At 27.3% G+C, this 24,850-nt stretch overlaps 1 protein-coding gene across 1 annotated transcript in view; it reads right to left on the bottom strand.

The window, feature by feature from the left end:
- LOC119681597 (tachykinin-like peptides receptor 86C) overlaps positions 1-24,452 on the bottom strand; it is a 44,021-nt gene extending 19,569 nt beyond the window's left edge. The window contains exon 1 of the mRNA XM_038094840.1: positions 24,220-24,452. Coding sequence (XP_037950768.1) covers positions 24,220-24,398 — 179 coding nt within the window. The 5' untranslated portion in view covers positions 24,399-24,452. The remainder of the gene's footprint in view (positions 1-24,219) is intronic.
- Between the last annotated feature and the right edge of the window lie 398 nt (positions 24,453-24,850).

The raw sequence follows: 24,850 nt of genomic DNA, 5'->3' as shown, positions 1-24,850 counted from the left end.
ATAAATTAATAATAAATAAATAATAAACAAATAATAAATCAATAATAAATAAATTATTAATAAACAATAAATAAATAAATAAATAATTATAATATCTGATTATTAACTGCATATGAATTGTCTTGTATGTGTAAGAAAGGAAAAGAAAAAGTCAATTAATTTAAGCATTGTACTAACACTCTAGACTCAGTTAGGAATTTTAATTTTAAATAATTTTGTTGACGATAATAAAATAAGAGATATATTTTGTCTTACTTTTAACGCTTTAACTAGGGACGGTTTCTAATATTCGATTTCAATTGACTTATAAAAACTTTTTGTATTTGTTTTTCTTCCTTATTTTTTTTTTAAGGGATAAACTAATAGCTCATGAAATATATGAAAAATAATCCCGAATCACGGTATAATATATCTAAAAAAATAGAACTGTGCTGGTATAATTGAAATCAAATCAACTTGGGTAATAAATTAAAGATTTTAAACATAGCTGGTCCATCGTTTCACCTCCACAGACGAAACACAGAAACCACAGAATCTTTTCACGCAAAAAGTAAAGAAGTTGCTCAGATTTAAAGTTGCTCAGATTTGAAATTCATATTAATTCTTATTCGATACTTATTTTTAATCAAATATATTTGTGAAAGTAAAAATTTTACAACTTGTATATGGTATAGCTCTTGTGTAGGACATATCGACTATCTTACATGTTGTGACTAAAAATCTCTGCATGGAAACTTAATAGCATTTAGCATTTAGTATGGAATTAAGCATTTGATGGACTTAATAATGCTAAAAAAAAGAGTTCCTCTCTTGTCCTTGTAAAATTTAAACTATAAAAAAGGAAAAGTAACAGAAATTGTGATATGTCACTGTAACAAGTTATTACATTTAAGACTAAGAAAACTCTCGTAAAACATTTTTGCTGTACAATAAAATTGTCAACAATTACGTCCTGGTAGAGTTGCATTAAATTGAGAATCTATTTCGTTTTTATTATTACCTTCAAGCATTTTTGGTTATTGAAGTAACAATCACATGACATTAAATAAAACTAAAATGAAAAAGTAGCAAGAGCAGCTTCAGTTTAGATAATAGCAATACTACGGGATTCAAGCAGAAAATTTTCTAACTTCAAAAATAAAAAAGTTAGTGACAATGTTGGTTATATTTATCGATTTTAGCAGAAGATTTTACATTTTCTTTAGCAATAGAAAAGTTAGAGACACAGTGGGACAGTGTAGTATCATTGTGGGTTGGGCTACTTTTGCCAGTAAATTAGAACGTTTTTCAGTAATCCTAATACTTGTGTGTTGTGTTAAATTGTTCCATTTGGAGTGCAAGTTTTTCTTGTACTTTTTTGTGCTACTTTTTAGCATTTTATTTGAATTTATTTCATGTTTCTGTATATAAGCTACATAAGCAGCTGTTAAGAAAGCGATAAGTTTAATACAGTTTTTTCAAGTGGTAGTTTCGTTCATAAACACAACATCATTTCCGTCGATATTATTTTGGAGTTGTTAATTTGAATAAAATGTTTAATGAGGGAATATAGAAGCCGTCTCTTTTTTGTATCTTAAAACTTCTTTTTAAAAAAAAATACACTAATTTTGGGTTTTATATCTGAAGTTAATTTATATTTTCGTTTACATTCCAAATACTCGTACAAAGCAATGGTCTTACTATCGTGGACTATATCCCTTATTTCAAATGAACGGCTTCTATTGCAAGCCTGAATGAGGTGCATCACAATTGCACGAATATTGAATGAAATGAATATTTTCTAAATAAGTTGATTTGAATATGAAGAACAGATGAAATTCAATGAGCTCGATAGTGGTGTCGATTTTGTACTTTTTTTCTATTTTAAAAGGAACAGATTGCGGTAGGTCAATACTTTCATAAACTACTTGTCTTAATTATGGTCTCAGTGTGTTTTAATAGCTGAATATTGCATATAAGCATTTTTTTATAGGGTGCTGTCTTCTTTGATAAAAATACACTTTAATATAAGCAATAGCTATTAAAATTCAGCTTCTTTATTGTTCTATCTTAGCATTGTAGATAAATCTGAATAGGAATTATGACTTAGAGCAACTGTGCTTTCTCATTATTTCCTGTATTAATTAAGTCACATGCATAAATAATTGAAGGTGGTACCATTTTTGGTCTACATAATAATTGTTTCTCTTAAAACCTCGTTTTTTATTGATCCATAATTAAATCTACAGTAGTTTTTTTTTTTGAAAATTCTTGTCGATATTTCTTATAGCTTACCAGTCCAAGCATTATAATTTATTAGTTTATTTATATTTTATCGATTTTGTCAAATATTCTATTTAGCGATCCTATAATCATTGCTAGTTGTTATATTCAATAGTCAGCATCCATAACTCAAAAGTTGTGTTTGAGATGCTATTCAAGAATTTTTTTCACGGCAGGTCTGTGGTTCTTACTCTTACTCTCCTACTAAAAGCATAAAAATTATAGATTTTTTTAACAGAAAAAAATCGTTTTGTCTTAACATGGCAAGACGTTTGATCAATTGACAGATACTTACTTTCAATCATACCAATTTCAAGCACAAACGGCAGGATTTTAAATTGCTAATGATGTTTCCCGTCCCCGAATTTTTTGGTTCTCAGATAGTATATCATTACTCTCCAACTAAGACGGAAGCATTTATTTAAGAATTTCCTATTACGGAGTCTTTTATCCGTAATAGAATTCCCTGAAGGTCGATTTTTTTATTTTTTATATGTTTTTTTGTGAAAAAGTAATTCTATGTAAAATTAAACGTGTTCTTGTGTTATTATTGTATGTATTCTGTATTGTATCAGTATTCTAAAGACGATTTTAAAATATAGTCGAAAAATTAGTGACAATATATTTCTGTAATTAATTTAAAAAGTTGTGTTCTATTAGACATTGACCAATTAGTCTCATTAAAAATATATAAATAAAATTTGATCAATAAAATCACAAATTGTAAAGGCATTATTTTAAAAATATAGGAGCAAACATCTTCATTTAAATTAAATTAAGTTGTAAGCAGATTAGTCTGCTTTTAAGATTTCTTGTGAGGTTCTCCATTTAAGAGTTTAAGAAATGACTATGATGTTCGAAATAACTTATACAAGGAGTCTTTGCAGAATGAAAGCAGAGTAATGTGGTATTATGTCTATTTTATCGATTTTTATTAAAAATTAAGTGGCTTTTTAAAGCAAGCAATTTTTATTCCAAGACCTATCTTTTAAAAATATCTTAGTGAATACTTAAAGATATCAATAATAAATCAATAACTATAATAAATCAACCGTACATGTCACCTTCCTTACAAATGATCTCCCCATGAGTTGTTCCGATTATTGTTGTTAAAAATGTAGCAATGCCCATTTACATCTGATTTCTGACTGTGCCCTTCTGTTCAATCCAATTGCATACTTGTGGGGTGTACTTTCCGCATTCAGAAATGCTAATTTAGACTGTTTTAAATGAAGTATACCATATGTTTCAAATGATGTTTCAAATCTTTAATATTACAATATTTTTAATATTTCGAAGCTCCGTTTTATTAATATCATATCAGTTTTTCATGGACTTATATAAAAAGAATTAACTTTCAAATTAACTTCCGTACGAATTTCGATTTAAGGTTTTCATTTTAAACAAAAGCAGTAAAATTCTAAATATTTTTCATTTTAAGAGAAATTTTAAATGGAAGTGAAATGTTTATTCTAAGGTTATGACGAATATATGAAGGTAAAGCCACGCATTAATTCCGCAGTTAATATTCTGCTTGTTTAGATGGGAATAGGAGATGCATTTTTCCAAAATTTTATAGTCCTCTTTATGATTTTTTCATCCCAAATCTTCTTATATACTTATTTTTGTTAACAGTGTTTAGGATTCAACTCCAAATAATCTTAAAAATCTTCACTGTATAACATGAACAAGTCTTCTTTTTTTTCCACTTAAATATTATCTGAAAGTTCAAAATCATCTTTTTTGTTCACAATTTATTTTTATTGATTGTTTTATTTATTTTGCCTACTTGTCTACTTCGATTTAAGGAATATTAATCCTTTTTTACCTTTCCATGAAAGACTCTAGCAAATTAAATTTCTTATCTCGTTTTTTGTTGTTAGTAGTACAGTCGTTATTAGCTTGAAAATCAAAATCCATTTTCACTAAAAGAAATTAATTCTTATTTAGTTACTTGTGCTAACCTATGAACCCTTAAGTAAGATGAAATGTAATCCTATTTTAAGTTCAAGGGCAAATAAGAATAACTATGGAATATTTAAATTCAATTAAGTAAAGGCAACAAATGAAACTTTCTACTAAAATAAAGATATGAGAAATTCCTGGTATTATGTTATATTTAAAGAAAAGTTAACTATAAAATTCCTAGAATATGTACTATTACAGCTAAATTCATTATTAAATTTTTATTTTTAATATTCAAATTCCATTTTGAAGATATATCTGAATTAATTAAAGAAACACAGATGCTTAGGATACAGACACATATATATACATTGTGACCGAAAAGTTTTCGGGAAATTTTAAATAAAACGCAAAATTCTTAATCTTCATCAATATTTATTTTATCTCCTTCAAAATATGCTCCATTAGAAGCGATAACAAAAATGCCAACGTTTCTTCCAATCATCAAAACATTTTTTATAGGCGCTTTCCGGTATGGCTTTGAGTTCCCTCTGCGAATTCTGTTTTACGTCTTCTATGGATTCAAAACGCGTTCCTCTGAGTGGTAATTTGAGGTTGGGAAACAGGAAAAAGTCACACGGTGCAAGATCAGGTGAATACGGTGGCTGTTCGATGGTATTTATTGAATGTTTGGCCTTAAAATCGTTGATAATGTTGAACAAATTGAGGTGAATCGGAACAAGCCGGGCGTTGACACGTCGCATACACAAATTGTCCACCAAAATCAAACGAGCCATCTCACGACCGATGCCTAGCTCTCGTGCTATCTCTCTAACACTCACATGAGGATTTTTGAACACGATTTCCTTTGCCTTTTCAATGTTTTCGTCGGTGGTAGAGGTCGAAGGTCGTCCAGAACGCGGCATGTCTTCGACGGTCGTACGACAGTCCTGAAAGGCTTTGTACCACTCATAAACTTGAGTTTTCGATAAAACTGATTCCCCATAAGCCTTTTGTAGCATTCGCAACGATTCTGCACACGAAATTTCGTTCGAAAAACAAAATTTGATGCAAACTCTTTGTTCAATATTTTTTTCCATTGTTTTTTTCGCAACGCACTACTGAGGTGAACTGGTTTCAACAGCTGCCGTAAACGAACTGTCCGACAGATCGCGCTCATTTTTGGCATAGTAATTAAGGACAGTGCTGCCAAACTACATAAACTTAAAATATCGAAAAAATATACAGCGCGCGAATTTTAAATGAGAATTTCCGAAAACTTTTCGGTCACAATGTATATATATATATATATATTAAAGAAATTTCTTTCTTTCTAAGAATAAATTAAAGTATTAACTTTGAGTTCAATTTACGTTTAGTTTATATTTTAATCTATGTTTTTTTAATTTATTTCACTACTTGGAATAAGTCATGGAAATTACTTAACTTTCCATTGAAAGAACTTTATATAGTCTCACATTTTCGTCGTGCTTCTTGTAATTTTATAAATATTTATTTTTATTGACTGAAGAAAATATTCTATGAAACCCAACAAGACTATTTACTATTAATTTTTAACTATCTTAAAATTTTTGTATAAGCAGGACATTTGTAATTAATCAGTAATCAACAGTGCACAAAAATGAATAAATCTAAAATGAATCATGTAGGCAAGAGATATAATTATATTATTTTATTCTAATACAAAACTTTAATTATAGCCGTAATTTTTTATTTTAGAGTAACAAACAAATACTCGCAACTTAGGAAAGAAAACGTATGATGAAACAACAATGCTCTTAAAATCTTCAGAGTTGGGTTCAGTGCACCCAAATTCAAAAATCAGTCTATTGTGAATTTTCATTGGAAATATGGTGCAAGATTCCAGTCATCCATAAAAATCATATGAGCATTTCATTCACTAATAAATTCAAATACATAAATAAATAAATTAATTTAAATATTTAAGATGAAAATGGGTTTAATATTCATTTTGGTTTCATTTTAATTTTAATATTTCAAATTGTACGCGACACAACGAAAAACATATGTCAAAAATGCATTCAACATATAAAAGTGATGCCAATTTGTTTCAATCAGACTTAATGCAGTTTTTTATAACTTTGAAAAAAAAATGTCGACTTTTAAACAATCTACTTTGCCATCTAATTGCAATTTTGTATTTTCCTCCAAAATCATTCATAATAGATCAGTTTTCAGATTTGATATTGTAATGCGAATGGCTTATTCGTTAAGCACTTACAGGAAAGTCGGCTTTAAGCGACAACGTGTTCTATTGGAGCATTCATAGGTGTACTATTTTGACATGAATGCTTCAAAAGATCACATGTCGTTTAAAAATTAACATGCAAAACAAAAACAAAATTCTCTAAAATACGCCCACGTTCCGCATTGCAATATGTTTAAGATAGTTTTTGATTATTTACATTTTAATCCATTAAAAATCTCTTTAATTGAACTTGGGTGTTGTGCTACTTTTTAGCACTTTATTTGAATTTATTTCAAGTTTCTCTATATAAGCTAGTTAAGCATCTGTTAAAAAATGAAAAGATTGATATATTTCTTGTAAATACCATAATACCTTGCACATACGTAACAGTTTAAGTTCTCTTTTGGAATTGTTTATTTGAATAAAATATTAAAAAATAGAAATACGTATGTTTTGGATTTTATATGTGTGAGGTAATTTATACTTTCATTTATATTCTAAACGTTTTATATTGTGGACTGTATCTAACTAACTGTACGAATATTGAATGTAATAATTATTTTCTAAAAAGATTATCTGAATATAAATATGAAGATCATCGTCATTGAAATTAAATTAAGCTATATATAATAGATAGTATTTACGCTAGTGTTTCTTTACTTTTCTGCGGTGCACACCAATTAAGTCTTTTAAACATAACAATATCTCCTAACGTTACTTATATATGGAATGTTAGAAGAGTCTAAAGAAATAATTCTCTTTTTAATTTTTTTTTGTTAGGTTCATCATTTAGTAGCTTTAAAACTATCTATGACGTTCAAATTAAGACTGTTTAGAAACAAAGCAGAGTAATGTTGCTTTGTTGTTTATTTAAACAACATTATATTTGGCTTCTTAAAGTCAGCAATTTTTATTTCAAGATCTATCGCTTTGGTAGTACAATATATGGAGAAATATTTTAGTGAATACTTAAAGATATCAATAATATATGAATATCAATAGTAAAGTCGAATATATATACCGAAGAAATCAAACTAACTTCGTGATATTACAAAGTTATATAATAATCCTAAAATTCTTTGTATTTTATTTTAACCATAAACATATAAGCAACAGATAATTCTGAATTCTTTTCAAGTTCTTTTATTAGTGATTTATACCGTTTGAACAAAGAAGATACAGAACATTATTTGCTGAAACAAATATATCGGACATATACTTCAGGACGAGAGAATTTAGAGAATGTATATCTCTTCAAACTAGAAGATAATTTTGATGCAGTCGATGTGCTAAATCTTACTTTTTCTGTTTTTATTAACAATTTTGACCGCAATCATTAAAAGGAATAATTGGAATGGATGATGAGAGACAATCAGGACTATTAAGTTCCTCTGTTTCTTTCTAATTTTGATCAACCTATGATGGATATATGTGAACGATAGCAGTCTAAATTAAATTCTATAGTTAACTATAGGTAACTAACTAACTATTATGAAAAATTTGAGGCTCTATGCTCCACTTAGGAAAAAAAAATTTGAGTGAAAATATCTGGTTCGGTTATATACCTCCAGCTAAAAAAATACCCAAAATGTGTAAATAAAACCAACAAATTTAAATTTTATTCAAAATTTATTCCTTCGGTGAATTCTCTTTTACGGATTCAATCGACTCAAAACGCTTACCACGAAGGGGCAATTTGAGTTTCGGGAACAGGAAAAAGTCATACGGCGGCAGATCTGGCGACTATGGTGCCTGAGCGATGACAGTAACATAACAAAAAAAGGTCTGAAAAAGGTCTATTACTTAAGGAGTAGTTAACAAACAACAAAATCCGGATGCTTTTTGAGCAGAAGGTACAAATTCATTAAATTATTTTACACTATTTTTATTTTTACTTTACAGAAAATGAAAGTCACGTTTTTGCAGTGCAAAACATCTGTTGTTTTCTTAATTTACGACATGATGTACTGCTTTGTGTAGTAAATTAAATATTGGAGGAGAGCTAATGCAGGCGACAGTATACAGATTGTGCTGGGTCATACATACATTTTTAATATAATTTCTCTATCACAACAAAACAACTAAAAATAGAAAAGCATCCAAACCGAAAAAACTCATTTTTCTTATTATATTAGTTATTAATTTTAAGGTTTAGAAAAAAATGTACAATGATTTCATTGGCTTCATAAAATTTATTATAAGTTTCATACCTACAATAATTTCTTCTATTATCACACAGGTTTGGTTCTTGTATGTTATCTGTGAAGATTATGACTTCGATTGTTATAGATTTAATGATTCCGAGAATGAATGTTATTTTTAGATTCCGTCATTGAAATCTTTTACGAGCACAACTTTTTCAAATCAAAGAAAAATTAAGTGCAACCATAAAGAAAAATATTGCAAACTTTTCTTGTCGTTAACAAACCTTAAAACTAAGTTACATCTTGTTGAGATAAACTTAATTTAAAAAAGTTTTTAACTTCAAACAAATCTGAATTGCAAGAAGAAAAAATATTGCATTCATTGCGCTTAAATTTTGCAGAAAACACTAAAATTTTCGCATTTCGCATAGACCTTTTAGGTCCTTCAAAGGCAATTCTTCGTGGAAAACATCAATAATAAGTTTTTATATTAAAAGAAATTAAACAAAAATTATTTAATTTAAGTTCTTGTTAAAAACTTCAAAATTGAGATAAAATTTTCTTAATTCTGTCTTAATTTTAAGCATATTAAGAATATTTTAAATATTTTTCCTTTTCAACTTTTGAAACCAATTTTAATGTTTAAACATTAAATATTTTGCCACATGTGTTTTACAAAGTTTTGTCTAAAATGCAAATTTTGGGATAAATTCTTGGGGTTTAACATTCACAAAACTATTTTAAACCATTTACATAAATCTTTATTCAAGCTGAAGGAGATGTGAAGCCCATAGAAATTTATTGCAAAGTGCACAGGTGCAAAACACAACTTTTTTTATGAGTTTAAACCATAAAATATTTGTGGATGTGTTACTTGTTTTTGGATTTCATAAAATAAATATCTTTTACTTCAATGACTTTTGGCTTAACACTTTGACCTTCATTCGTTACTCTATATATTCCATCCTTTCACCGAATTTATATGATCTGCATTTAGTTTTGATGTATATAAAATTATATGTATATAAACAGCTCACTAGCACTAGCATATTTTTGCCTGATTTTTTTTAAATTTAAATTTATTTATTTACAATCATTAATCTATATATATAATAATAAGGAAATTTCATAACATATCTAGATAATTAATCTAGATTACGCTTAATACAAAATTTATGTGCAGAAACTTGATCATAAAATTACAAATTGATTAATACACGTAAAAGATGCCTGGCATGTCGTCCAAAGTATGCATTCTACGCTAGTTTAAGTCATTTTATCCCAATAGTCACAAAAAAGTGGTTTCACAAATTAGAATTCTTGACTGTCATTTTTGCAAAATCTCTAAATTTTATTTGCTAGTTGTAGTTCCTAAGTCAGCTTATCCAAGTGACTTTCTTGCTCGACATAAGAACTCCATAGCAAATTTCTTCTAACTTTATTTGACAGGGAGAGCTTAGTAACAGGCAAACTGTATCAATTTCAGCTGAATTATTTAGATAAAATTAATTGAATCTGTCCGCTAGATTAAAAGTAAGTACTTTATATACAAACTGAGTGAATTGATGTTCACTAAATTCGATTTGATGTTCAACTCTTCTAAAATATTCCGGCACAAGAACGCAAAAAAAAAACCATTTATATTTTTAATCAAAGACTTTATGTATCGATTTTATACACAGCTTTTTTATTAAATTTTATAAAGATTATAGCAGAAGTATGCAGCTCTGAGAGGAAATAAGAAGTATAAATGCACTCCTTCTGTATGAGACAATAACACCCAATGCACGATTAACTGTAGTAACTGAGAGTGCAACAGCTAGAAATATCAAATGAGTTGAGCATATGCATAAGTTGCGCCCGACTTAAAGCATATTTTAATCCAATATATGAGCACAAATTGAGTATTAAGACACTCCACCCATGAGATACCATGGTCAAAATTAAGTATTAAGACATTCCTCCCATGAGATACCATGGTCGTCAACACCTGCAGCGAGAGTGTATGATCTAATTCTACTCTGGACATAAGTTTGTAGTGTGAAGTGGGTATTAATAATATTTTGGCTGTATCAGACAGTATTACTTGGTCAAATAATATGGTTTTCTTTAATGGTTCTAAATAGATATCATGTTCACCTTTTCGGTTTAATTAATGCAGAAAATGTGTAGTTTTGTATTTTTGTGCACCGAAAACTCATAGAATTCTCTTTCTTTACTGGTTTTTGACATTGTTCAGGAAAGCATCAAAGCGGATTAAACGTTCAGTTTTCTCGTTTCGTTCGATATTCCTATGTTCAGAAACCCAGATGAGGGTGATGTAAGCCAACCGGTTTTATACGTCGATTGCCTTTCTGTATTCTTTTACTATCTTTAATTATGTATACTACATCAGTACTTGATGTGACTTGCAATTTACCGCCATGCTTCGCTAATCGCTAAAATTTCAGCTTGAAATTTTAATCTAAGAGAATTCTTCATGCCTGCAGATAACACGAATATTCTTGCTCCTACTTAGTTTTACTCTTATAACTTTTTGACACCTTCGTCATACTTTCATCTTCTTTACTATTTTTTTTTGTTATTATTATTCAATATTATAATTTTAGAATCATAAATTTTTTCCTTGATTTTTTATTACAGCATATAAATTTTAAATATGTTGAACTTTTGAGTTGATTTGGTTTTGATTTGAAAGCATGTACTCTAATTTCTAGTAGAAACGTTTTTTTATATTGTAACAAAAAGTTTTATGCAAAGCATTTCCTCTTCCTTATTTTTTACTGCAGTACGGAATGTAAGTCCTTGCGTCAGCAAATATCATGTATCCGCTTGTACGAGTTTTGTTTCCTTTCTTGAATTCCAAAATCCTTCACAAGCAAATACGTAACTTTATATGGAAAGAATATTACATATAATGTGAGGACATAGAAAGAAATATGTTGTCATCTACTATGCAGTAATTTAAAATAGCTATTTGATCGTTTTTTTAAATTACTACACTTAAAAAAACTCACATTGAGATAAAATGTTCAGATACTCCTTTTAATGCAACTATTCAAAAAAATTGATTCTAAATTCAATTTGGCAAAACGTGTATCTAAGACTTATAATCTAAATGTTGGCACTATAGGCACAATCTGTGATGACAATATTCTGTCATGTATGCAATTGTGATTTAGTAAGGATAACTGTGAAGAGATAAAGCCGAGATGGAAAAGATGCTATCGCTCTGCTATGAATGTATCTGAGCTAATATTGCTTCACTAAAAAGTCAAGGATTGTTTTCAACTAGTTTGTTGTAGTTTTCAGTATTTTCTATTTTTCTGTAGTGGACCAACACATATCTTTTATATCTTTACGTATGTATTTCCAAGAATTAAATATTAAAAATGTAGTAACTTTAAAATATTGTCTAATTTATCAATTTAACCTCAAAATTGTTTTATATTGATTTATTTTCATTTTGGTTTTTTTTGTTTTGTGGTATGTAGAATATATTTAGTACCAAAATATCTAATATTTCTTTAACAAAATTCAATTAAAATGGAATAGAAAAAATTCTCTTTACTATATTCGATTATTTGTATGTTCGTAGAAATTGTTATTGGATAGATACATTTTTTTGCTAAAGCAAGCAAAGAGAAAAATATAAGAAATATTTTACAGCACTGTAAATTGCTTTAGTTTTTGCAGATTAGACAGACAAGAAAATTATGATAGTCAGCTTCATCCATACTATACTTTTAAGATATTTGAAATATTGAAAGTACAATACACAAAGGAAATCTGCACAAATCAAAACTTCAAATCCAATTATGAAATTATATTAAAACTAGCAAAAAAATAAAATGAAATAATTATTTTTGTAGATATATTTTGCAATTAATTTAATTTAATTTAAAAATTATTTTGAAGTTTTTTTTAAGTTATGAAATAAATTTAGCATTCAAGCGTTCCTATGAATGCAAGCATATTAACTTTATTTAGCATTTAATTAATTTTTTTTTTGTACTGTAAATGGCAATGTGTTGCAGATACTATCAGCTCACAGTTTCCTACAATTAGAGATTATTATCACATTTTATATTAATTATACCTTATCATACAAAAGGTCAGCTTTACATTAATGTCATTTAAAAAGTAAGCTAGCTGAGAATGTACTTGACAGTTCGTTACACATCAGTAAGTGAAAGCATTTCTTTTGTAACTTCCATTAAATTCACTATTCATATACTGTCATAAATATATAAAAAAAAACTGATCAACAAAAATGGCAATTATTATAAAGGTTAAAAAATCTTTATGCTTAATGGTATTTATATACGTAGTTTGCAGAAAATGCGCGAATAAAACTTAATTAATTAGTTAATTAATAAGATTATGAATTAATTTCAGGATAATTCTAAAATTTTAGGAAAGTTCAGTTTGCAAAAAAAGGCTTATTAATTTCAATACCAAATTATAATTCCATGACACCATTTGAAATTGACACCATTTGATTTAGGCATAGAATTCTTTCTAATTAAATACGGTTTCCTTTATAATCTAGATTTATTTGAGCAAAACGTTTTGTTCAATATTCCCCCTACATTTACTTTGTCTACATAAAATATCACTTATATACAAGAATCAATTCAGTTCAAAAATATTAATATTGTATGTATAATTAAAACAGTACGCTAATAAGCAGTATGAAAAGCCTAAGATTAATATAGCTTATTCATTCAAGCTCTACGAGCAGCCTTAGAATTTTAGACTTTTATTAAAATTTAAATTATTATTCGGAACCTGTATAATCGCACTAATAGCTTGGAAGAATAACCTATCTATGTGCACCATGATGTATTTTATTATGTTGATTGATATTTTAATTCTAAGTTCTTCATTATAATATATAAGGACCCGTATTTCGGAAAAAATGTATATGTCGTATTTCAATGCAACATAAATGTATGACGTAATTCATTGGTCCATGAAAAAAACGTCATTGGTCATTGGTCCATGCTTTTAAACGAAAACAGTTAATTTTTATCATTAACCTACATATGAAGCGTCAAACGAAAATCAAAAACAACTTAATTAAATAAACTAATTAAAATTCCCTAATTTGATGTCCAATATATTTTATATAGGTGTACGAGGATTCAAAATTGTATTAATACAAGTTTTATATGGACTTGGCAGTACTTCGAAAAGGTGAGTCAGCCATAAAAGTTATCAATGAAACATAAAATGGCGTTGTTATAATTCACTGTTGTTCACAAAACATCTCAACACTATTATTTTTAGTTTTATATATCATTTTTAAACATTTAAAAGTCAATTACTCTATTAAATTTTCTAACCCATCATATAATGTTTTATAACAATGCTGATCTAAATTTTGCTACTAATCATTATTTCGATGATAACAACAAATATTTGCCAGTGTTTTCGCATATGATTGTTAAATTAATCTAAATGACTACATAATATAAAAAATAATATAAACAATTTTATAATATAAAAAGCATCGAAAAATATATGCAACATAGTGAAAAGTGATTTCATACTTATTTTGCACTATATGTGCATACCTGCCAACATCCCATACAGAGTTTTTAATGCAAAACAGTTGGTTTCAATATCGAAGAGGTGCTTCCATGTTTAAAAGGCGATTACAATGACAAAAGACTGCTTCAGAGTTTCACTGCTTCATAGCAACTCGAGGTTAAAATTACTTGGATATAAAACCGTGAAGCATGGTGCCCTATTTTAACTTTCTTTGATATGCTGTCCACTTGATAATGGATGACTTCAAAAACTTCATTTTTAATGAATTTTTTAACGAACTGTTTTATTATTTAATTCGATATTAGATATAGCTCACAATTTCAAATAATATTGTTTCATTAAAAAATAAATTTTATTATTTATAAAATTATGAAGTTATACTCCGCATTTCATTTTACTTCTATAATTGCTAGTCACTTTTTACAATGTAAGCAAATATAAAAATTGTTGAATTGCATGTCTACCACATATATTTATTTTGTTTTTAATATTTATTATTAAAATCGATTATTTAAATCGTTTAATAAAATGCATTTGTACATACATACATACGTGCAATTAATGAAAATTGTTTTTAATTTTATCTATATCAAAATGTGTTTGCAAGTCGGTTTTCTAAATGACTATTTAAATGTTGGTTTACCAACATTAAATACTAAATGTTTAAATGTTGGTTTACCAACATTAAATACTAGCCACTCCACGCCACTCGATTTTATAATATTTATTCTAACAACTTTGTATTATATATATATACTCTACACTCTTTATTTTATATGGACTTGTTTGTTATGTAAATTATCATTTAAACGCTAAAAATAGAGCTCTTTGCTCTTAAGCAAAAGGGTTTACAGGATATCCAAGTTAACAACTAGAGTTGTTGCTGTTTTCACTGTGAACGATTGTTTATTTTCATAGCAAAAATATTTACGCGTTTACTTCAATACGTTTTTCATTAAAATTTAAAAGAAATGCATTGCAATTATATCATATATAATTATAGATCGTACACAAGAAAATATAATTAAAATCCTTATATGCGAGTCAGTGGCGGAGCTAGACCAACTCTGCACGACGGCCACATCAGAATTGCGAGGCCCCCTTTATAACCCAGTTTTATTGTTAATCAAATTAAAATAAACACTAATGAAAATAAATGAATTTTCCTACTTTTAGCCTCACTCTTTTTAAATTATATCATAATTTGTGCCAGCTGCTATTTTTGCTTCAGTTTTTAGAATTTCCAATGGAGATAGTCTCTCTTGGATCATAATACTTTTCTAGTACGTCTTAATCAATTCTAACTTTCAGAAGCTTCTTTCTGTCGAAGCTATACTGACTGGAGCTGTGAACATGAATCTGATTACTATAAAAACATTCGGAAATACTTCGAATATGGTTAATGTCATTATCAAACCAAATTGTTCAAAATATTTATTAAGTGCTTAGAATCCACAGTCGTTAACTTTTTGCGAGGCCCCTGTGGGCGCGAGGCCGTCGACGGTCGCTGACATCGCTGACGCCTAGCGACGCCACTGATGCGAGTGTGAGAGATATATAGCGCATTGAGATATCATGTTTCTTTACAATATATAAAAGTATGACACCAGCATAACCAATTTGTGTTTATGTCTTTACTTTATTATAGTAATTTCAGGTTGACGATTTAATTTATTTTATAAAATTCTCGAAAGGATTGTATTAAGTAACCTTTTGCATATTTAAAAAAAAAAGGAAAAATAATTAAAAAATTTAACAGATTTTTCGTCTTTACCAATGTATAATCTAACAAACTGCTTAGGAGTACTTTTCAAGAGCCATATATCTTTTTCTATCTATTTGGTTGTTCGAAAATTAACTTCGTTTTTTTTTGTAGAAATGAAGGACAATTTTCGTATAATAAAAACAGTTTTCGTGCTTCGAGGATAATCCCAGATCTTTCAAGTGGTCATAAACTGTTAAATTTAATCAACTAATGCCTTTATTGCGTTTTTATCAGCTTCAACCGGCCTTCCCGAACGTGGAAGGCATCTTTGACATTAAAATTGCCGGATCGAAATTTAGCGAACCAGTTCTGGTACTGGCGTACTGTCAAGCACATTTTCTCCATACACCTCGGTCAATTTCTTTCTGGGTTGAACAACATTTTTACCCTTTCTGTAGTAAAACAGTAAGATATGTCAAAAATGCTGCTTATCGCTCTCCATGTTTAAAAAGGTACCAACCAAAAACTACTGCGTAGAAGTAATTGGTATTTTTCAAACACAAGCCTTGCTATATGAGCTCTTAAAGCAAAAATTATACGGCTTAAGTGTAAAGTTGGGTGCAAAAAAATACAATTACATCCTCTTTCGGGAAAAAACGAAATTACTTTCCGAATAACTTAATATATCTTCGAACAGTTGCAAAAAAAAAAATGATGGTTTATTTTTTTTAAGGATTAATCTAGAGAAGTATCAAGGCACATATATTAAATAGATAAATTAGATAAATAATATATATATAATATGAGATAAAGATTATGAAATTATGTATATATAAGATAAATTAGATTTATTATAAGATTGATATAAGATAAATTACTAATATCAATACTTTCTGATAGTTTTTATGTTACTTCAATAAAACAATAGCTAAAAATCAAATGTATCAATACAAAAGTAATTCATAATATTAGATATTAATTAATAGTTAATTAAATTAATTTGTGAATTCAAAAAATTTTAAAATAAAATCTACATATCCACGTACTTTTTCTTATGTTGAGGTAGAGTTTAAATTAAATTATAGTGATCGATTTTTATATCGAGTGTTGTTTCTGGGAAAAAAATATTGTTAGTCTGATTTTCCTTTTGCAGCAAATCGAATATTCAACTTATTTTTAAATATTTTTTGCCTTCTTTATATATGTTCTCCAGCAATTTTTAATAAGTTTTCTATTACACATATTTGGCTTAAGAAATCCATTAGGAAATAAATGTGAGGTTATAGTAGCATTCAATTGTAATATAAGCATAGACTATCCTTATAGATTATCCTTATAAAAACAAAATTTTAAACGGTATTCTATTATATTTTCTATACTCTCTCAAACTATATCATCATATATTGTTAAGTGATTGGAACTTTACTACTTTTACATAAATATTTTATCTCAACCGTGCGAATATTTAAAACATTTAAAAAATGTGTTACACACGTTCGTTCCAGATATTTCAACATTTTTGTTTTCATTTTTTCTTAATAGTATTTTACATGCAAGTATAAAGTACTCACCGCGTGAAAATTGCATACCAAAATTGTTTAAAAGTTTACAGATACTTTTTTATCTTGTGTCATGTGGTGTATGGAATGTCATCTTAAAAAGAAATAACTTTGGTATGACATTTTATGTATCGAGGAAAGTCAGGGGTACACAGAGCTAACATACCCTTTAGCTTCACCTTGATTCTCTTCAAAATTTTTTTATTCAATATATTTTTATATAATAAATTATTCAATATATGGTCGTCAAAAGAAACTGAATTTAGTGGTTAAAAAAGAAAAGTTACTAATTGCTCAGCTGAACATACTGAAAACAATCATGAAACAAATGCTGAATCGCAAGTATAAAATTCAGTTTCAGAAACCGAAAGTGGCAATATTTCACAAAAAGAAAAAAACTGGGTTCGATTGAACATATGAGCTGTAGTGTTATCACGAATGTCGTCTTTTTTATGAGAAAAAATTTCTCAATTTTATTTGGTTTTCTTAACATATAGATTATAGTAAAGTTTAGAAATTTAGTTGACTACAGGAGCTCAAATCTACTCTTATTCTTTGTTTGATCTTTCGACCTTGCAAGAAAGTGGACGTTTTAATAATATTCTAGATTGTCTAAGCTAAGATATAATATTCCACATATTCTAACATATTCTAACATATATTTTAACCATATTTCCACTTCTCAGAAAAAAACACCTTGAACGTTAAGGTCACTAATTTAATTTTGCTAGCTACTATCTATATGTTATTAAAAAATATTAGTAATTAGAAAAATTGCGGACAAGCATTGATCGGTTAAATGCTTAAATAATTGATTTAAATTTTTGCTTTCTGGTCTATTCTCAAAAACGACTTTGCAACAATTGGTTGATCACAACTTAAAGTCTCCGTGGTATCACAAGGTCATTATTTGAGCTCAAGTGGGATTTGGACACAAGGAGCAAGGTTAGGAGAGGCTGTAGAGACTGAGTGAGTGAAAGCCGATATAAAGTTTTTAAGATATTAAGCTCATTTGAGAGAAAATGATGTGGTTTTGGCAATCGAAGTTGAACAGAAAAACCATTTGCATTGGACATGGAACTTAACGTCAAAACTGCTTTGCATATATATTGCCTTCAATTATTTATAATTCAATTAAAAATGTTTCAATTTCGTGGAAATAAATATTAAAAACCAAAAGTTCATATTACACTTCGTAATATTATTTCATGGTTTTTCTGTGAGAAAAGGATTTGCTGCCTGTCATGTAACTCTGCATTGTGAGAGCAAAAACAACATATTCGCGGAAAATTTACATTTTTTTACGTTTCTTGTCAGTCAGTGTAAGATGTGGCAAACCATAACTGGTACGTGATATCCTAACCCACGTCAAATGTCAATTTGTGAAGACCAATATTGTTATATGGGAGCATTAATGGTAATATGTGTTATGTAATTCATCAACAACGAAAATGGATAATAAATAGTTGGTTTGATTGGTTGGTTGCAGTACCAAGTTATCTAATATTTTATATACGATTTTATATACGACATATATACGACGAAAAGTACATTGGAGATGTTATATCGTTCAGGTGAAGTATGCTTAAATTACAGCAATGCTGGTAGAATATGCAAAGAGCCGTATGCAATGGAAACTCTGGCGCATCTGCTATGGTGCTGCCCAGATCCCTCGTGAGTTTGACATAAGTACTTGGGAGCTATCAGTTTTACAGGACTAGAGCACATGCCTGACGTTGATGGCTTTTAATACAAATCTCTAGGAACACGCGCATCCTAAATAATGCATACTATTGCTAGAAATAAAACTTTGATCTGGTACCTAATGGTCTACGTGTGACCTTTTTCGCCTGCCAGCCAATACCTGAATGGACTAATAACTTAAAATCGGTTTTAATGACGTCGTGTCTATTACTAGAAATGTACATGTAAATAGAATATGATATATTATTTTAGAATGACTATACTATATTTTTCAATATTGAAAGCTTTTTTAAAAGATGTCTAGTTATAATTTACAGGAACGATATAATTTTAAAAAAAATGCAGTCGAGCTTCTTAAATATTATATATAATTAAAGGAATAAGGAGGTTTAAATATCTCTACTATGGTAATTTCATAAAGAAATTGCAAAAGGAAAAAGTTGAACAAAACTCAAAGCCCAATGAATGAATTATTTAACTTATGATACATACGAAACTACATTACATATTCTACGCCTATTCAATATCTGTTATAATCTCATAGACTTTGCCTACAAAAGTATTTTGTCTTGAAAAGACGCTCAAAAACCAAAAAAAAGAGATAAATAGGACAAAAAAGATAAAAAAGTTGTTCAAAAAGAAACAAAAATTTTGCGAAACAAATATTAGGAATTATGGATTTTCAATAGACCCCCTAAATTGCGTAAAACTTTGTCAACTTTGCGCTAAGAAATAACAATAACAACAAAAACCACAGTAATGACCGCAAATTAAATGTAAATTTGTGGAACATTGAAAAAGATTTATTTTATGAATACAGCAATTCCAACAACAATTCGCACAAAGTTGATAAAGTTAACAATGAAAAGATAATAAAGTTTGAGAAACTTTTCTTTTCAACCCAGAAATCGTCACCGCAAACAGCTTTTGTCTCTCCACTTTCCATTCCGGCTGTGGTTTTGATTTCGAGAAATGTCAATGAATTATAATTGAGTGAGTTTGTATCAAAAAGTATATATTAATTTGTGTATTTGTAATAAATTGTGTACTCTTAAAAAAAACCAAATACAGTAAAAACACGATACACGTTGTATGTTATATTATAATACATTGATGACTTCAGTTAGATGATAGGAATAGGAATGAACGCGGTTGTAGCTCCCAACTGAGCGGAGTACTGCGACCATGATTGGTATTTTATGCTCAACAGACTGTAACCGAACAGAGGACATTCCGCATTCCGAATGAAGGCTAGAATGTCGGCCGTTGAGGACGTCCTAATGTCAGAAGGTCAGTTAGATGGTTATCTTTTTTGAATAACTCTAAATTAATTTAAAATTTAACTCCTACAAGTATTCTAATTCTTGTCATTTATTCCGCTTTAAGGGTGAACTATTTTATGGCTATTATGAAAAAATAATCCAAAATTCGTGTACGTCAACCGTACATGCTTTATGTTAGGACATCTAATAGAAAAATGTTGATATATACTCCTATATATTGAGGTTATGCTGTAAGCACTTTATGTTTCCATATCCATTCCATGCAGGAAGTAACACCTTTCCTTAAATACTTACATCATATACTGATTATATTTACTATTAGTTAAGGACAAATAACATTTTAAATAAGATTTCTGTGTACTCGTGAGTTACGAAACATCTTTTCCAACATTTATAATAATTATAGTAATAAATTGTGACACTAGCCTTTTTATAATATAGTAATATAACATAGTATCTTTATGTTATATTAAGTTGCCATTTTTCAGCTCTATATATTAAGCTTATCCCCACTAGTTGAAATGTTTGACCACCTACAAATTTTTATCGATATAAGCTATTTTTGAGTCAATTTGTTATCTTCATAATCAGAAAGATCACTTTGAATATCAAATATAAATATTAAATTAAGAAATTTCGAATAAATACTTATGATTTCAATATCAAATTATAAGTAAGTTATCAGATAGCCGTCTTAAAGTGATTTATATACATTCTTAAAGAAGGCATGTCGTCTTATATTCATACATCTTCACTCTTGGAGTGTCATGTATTTTTTTCGGAGAAAAATATAATTTCAGTCATTTTTAAAAGTTTGTAATAGTTTCCAAAAATATTTGGTAACATTCATCTCTAGTTGAATTAAATTAAATTAAATTAAATTAAATTAAATTAAATTAAATTAAATTAAATTAAATTAAATTAAATTAAATTAAATTAAATTAAAAGTATTTAAATTAAAATTTATTAAATTAATATCAATTATATTAAAATTAATTAAATTAAAATTAATTAAATTCAGTTTACTTGAATTAAAATTAATAAAATCAAAATTAATTAAATTAAATTAAATTAAAATGAAATAAATTAAATTAAATTAAATTAAAATAAATAAAATTTTAATTAACTTAATTTAAATCGATAAAATTAAGACGAATTAAATTAAGATTAATTAAATTTAAATTAATTAAACTAGAATTAATTAAATTTTAAGAAATTTAAATTAAAATTGACTTAATTAAAATTATTTAAATTAAAATGATTACATTAAAATCATACTAAATTAAATTTAGTTAAATTAAAATCAAGTTAAATTAAAAATAATAAAATTAAAATTTATAAAATTAAAATCAATCATATTAAAATTAATTAAATTAAAATTAACTCAATTAAAATTAATTTAATTAAATCAAATTAAACTCAAATTAAATTAAAATTAATTAAATTAAAATTAATTAAATAAAAATCAGGTTAAATTAATAATAATGAAATTAAAATTAAATTAAATTAAAATCAATTATATTAAAATTAATTATATTTAAAATTAAATTCAATTAAAATCAATTAAATTAAAATTAAATTAAATTAAATTAAATTAAATTAAATTAAATTAAATTAAATTAAATTAAATTAAATTAAATTAAATTAAATTAAATTAAATTAAAGTGTGTACACACAACTAAACAAAATTGAAAAATGTGCCACTGTGCACATTTTTATATCTGATTCGAGTATCTTTTCCTTTAGGTAAGGGAAATAATATTTATTTAGAATATATTATTTTTTCCAGCAGGCAAATTTGAATCTTTTTAGTTTAAAACATTTTTATGTACTTAAAAAGTTTTTCTTGAGTTATTTAGAAATGTATATATCATAAAAATTACCCTCATTACCCCCTACCTTGATAATGCAGTGTTTTTATTATATTTATTATTACTTTTATTATTATGTAGACATATAGTACCGCGATTTTAAAATCATAATTTTAAGTCGTTCCCGAGTAAAGCACCAGAATTATTTGTTTAATGAAAAAAAGAAGAATTTAAAAAATTCTCTAAAATTCTAACATTTAATTAAACGCGTAAATACTCAGTTCTAATAAACTACATTCTGTTAAGTCTGTTATAGTATTATTAGATATTACTGCACCTTAAATGCATTGCATTCCAAGCCAAGAAGTAAAGAATATAAAAGTTTTTAGATAACCACATATTTGTCATTTATGCATCTTACAATTTATATAGAAAATTACAATATTCTTATCTTGTTTTATTTTTAAATTTAATACTGCTTTTTTCAGTTTTAAGGGAAAATCAGCAGATACTATAATGCTTTTCTTCTTACCAGTAGCAAGATTATACTTTAGTGATAGCTAAAAATTTCTTAGAGCGTTGATGCCCAAAGGGGCAGGAATCAGATGATTATTAATCTCATGAGTATACTAGGATTATTTAAATAATTTAAAAATATTTTATTCTTTTATTTGTGACCAGTTTACTTGTAGATCACTACCGAAGATAGTCGAAAATATCGGAAAAATATTTTAATAATATATAATTTGTTATTAAATATAAATAATAAATTATAGTTTTTTTTTTATTTCTATTTAAGTGACCAATTAGCCCGCTAATAAATTATTCTAAATTATTATATTAAATAATTTAAGCGAATTTGTTCTAATAGACGCATTCCCTTTTTTGTTCTTTACGAGGCTTTGTCGGTAGTTTTACAGGGAACGGCGATTGATTGCTTCAGTAGGATTTTTATGAAAATTGAAACAAACTGAAAAATAAATAAAAAAATCCATTTAGGTTGACACCTACCATAAAGTAATCAACATTTGTACATTTGTAGTATTAGTGTTAAAAAACGTAAATTTTCGTTTTTTTCAATTAATATGGCAACTAAAGTCTCATAGAAGTAGAATATATTTCATATATATTCTGTACTATTCTGACACTTAACATAGATATATTTTTATAAAATTATGTTATGCATTATTTATTTATTTACAATATATTTATATATATTTATTTATATATATTTATATTTATATATTTATTTATATACACACGTATATATACGTTTATTTATATTATGTATTTATGTTTATTTTTTTATGTTATTGTAGATATATTATGTCTTCATTAAAGTTCCGTAAGTTAATTGATGCGATAAAATAGTACATCACTTTTAAGGTTTAGATTTAATACAATTATTCATTCTGTAAAATCGACTGCTTTATAATCCTCGATTTTTTTTGATTATCTACTTGTTAGAAAATATAAGTATAAAGGTAAATAAACTGTATTTTTATAAATATTATTTTTAGAAATATTAATTTTAAAAACAGTAGTTGAATATATATGTATATTTTATTACTAGTTTTGTCTTATTTATTATATTTTATTATTAAGGGGATGTTAAAGTTTATTATGTTCTTAAAAAGTTTTTACGCATTATAAATTCCAGCAACCGAAATTTCTCTTTTAGAATAGTCATTGAAGTCATCTCTATACACAGAAAAAAAATTATCATAACAATAAGAGAATGATTTGTTTCGAATTATATTAATTTTCACTGATAAAAATCATATTCAAACTATTCACTCAACTACAAAATAAAACAAAATACAAAATAAATTTTAAATATTTTAATTCATAATAGTTTTTTTGTTGCTAAGGTAAATACTTTTTCCGCTGAAGTGAATATTTGCAAGCACTTAAGCTATTTTGCATGTCAAAAAGATATGTAAATGCTTCCATTCACAGCATAAATTTCTTGTTCATTTACTTTTCATTCAACGGAAAATTTTTGAATTCATCTTTAATATAAAAATTACTACAAAAAGCTGAATATAGCAACGACTTACTTTGCATCGTTGATGTTATTCAAGTTTTCTCTGTTCTCAATTATTTTTGTTAGTACGCCAATGACTTCTGAGCGATTTAAATTACTCGATATCGCCGTACTGATGGAGCTCAAGTCAAACCGCTTGACAGCCAACACAGTGCAATTCACCAACAGTTCTGTATCCACAATTTCAGACATATTTTTGTAAAATTTATGCCGACTTAATCCGACTTAAATTATTAATTTTTTATATTTTAAGCATTGAGATGCTTTTAAATATTTTTGTATATTTTTGGCTTTGTAATAAAACTTTTACACTTTTCTGATCAAATGATTAAGTACTATTTATGTGTAGGTTGAATACACTACCCTTTATCCTATCGCATATTTGTACTTCACCATAATGTGTTCATTGTTCAAAGCATTACGAGTAATTAACACTTTTCACGTCAGCAAAGCGAGACTCGAAAAAAAACAGCATAAAGTGAAAGTATGAGCTTCTCTTTTATGTCAAATGCACTTGCGGAGGACATCAACGGAAATAGAAAGGATGAGACACGCACACAAATGCACAACTACACAACTACTGTTAAGTTTACAATTTCGCTACACACAAAGGCGGCGTTTAATCGTCGCTGCGGTTAAATGTC

Source organism: Teleopsis dalmanni, chromosome 2 (genome assembly GCF_002237135.1).
Source record: "Teleopsis dalmanni isolate 2A chromosome 2, ASM223713v2, whole genome shotgun sequence".
NCBI classification, from domain to species: domain Eukaryota; kingdom Metazoa; phylum Arthropoda; class Insecta; order Diptera; family Diopsidae; genus Teleopsis; species Teleopsis dalmanni.
Note: the sequence above shows the minus strand (reverse complement) of the source record. Positions and strands in the feature narration are given on the sequence as shown.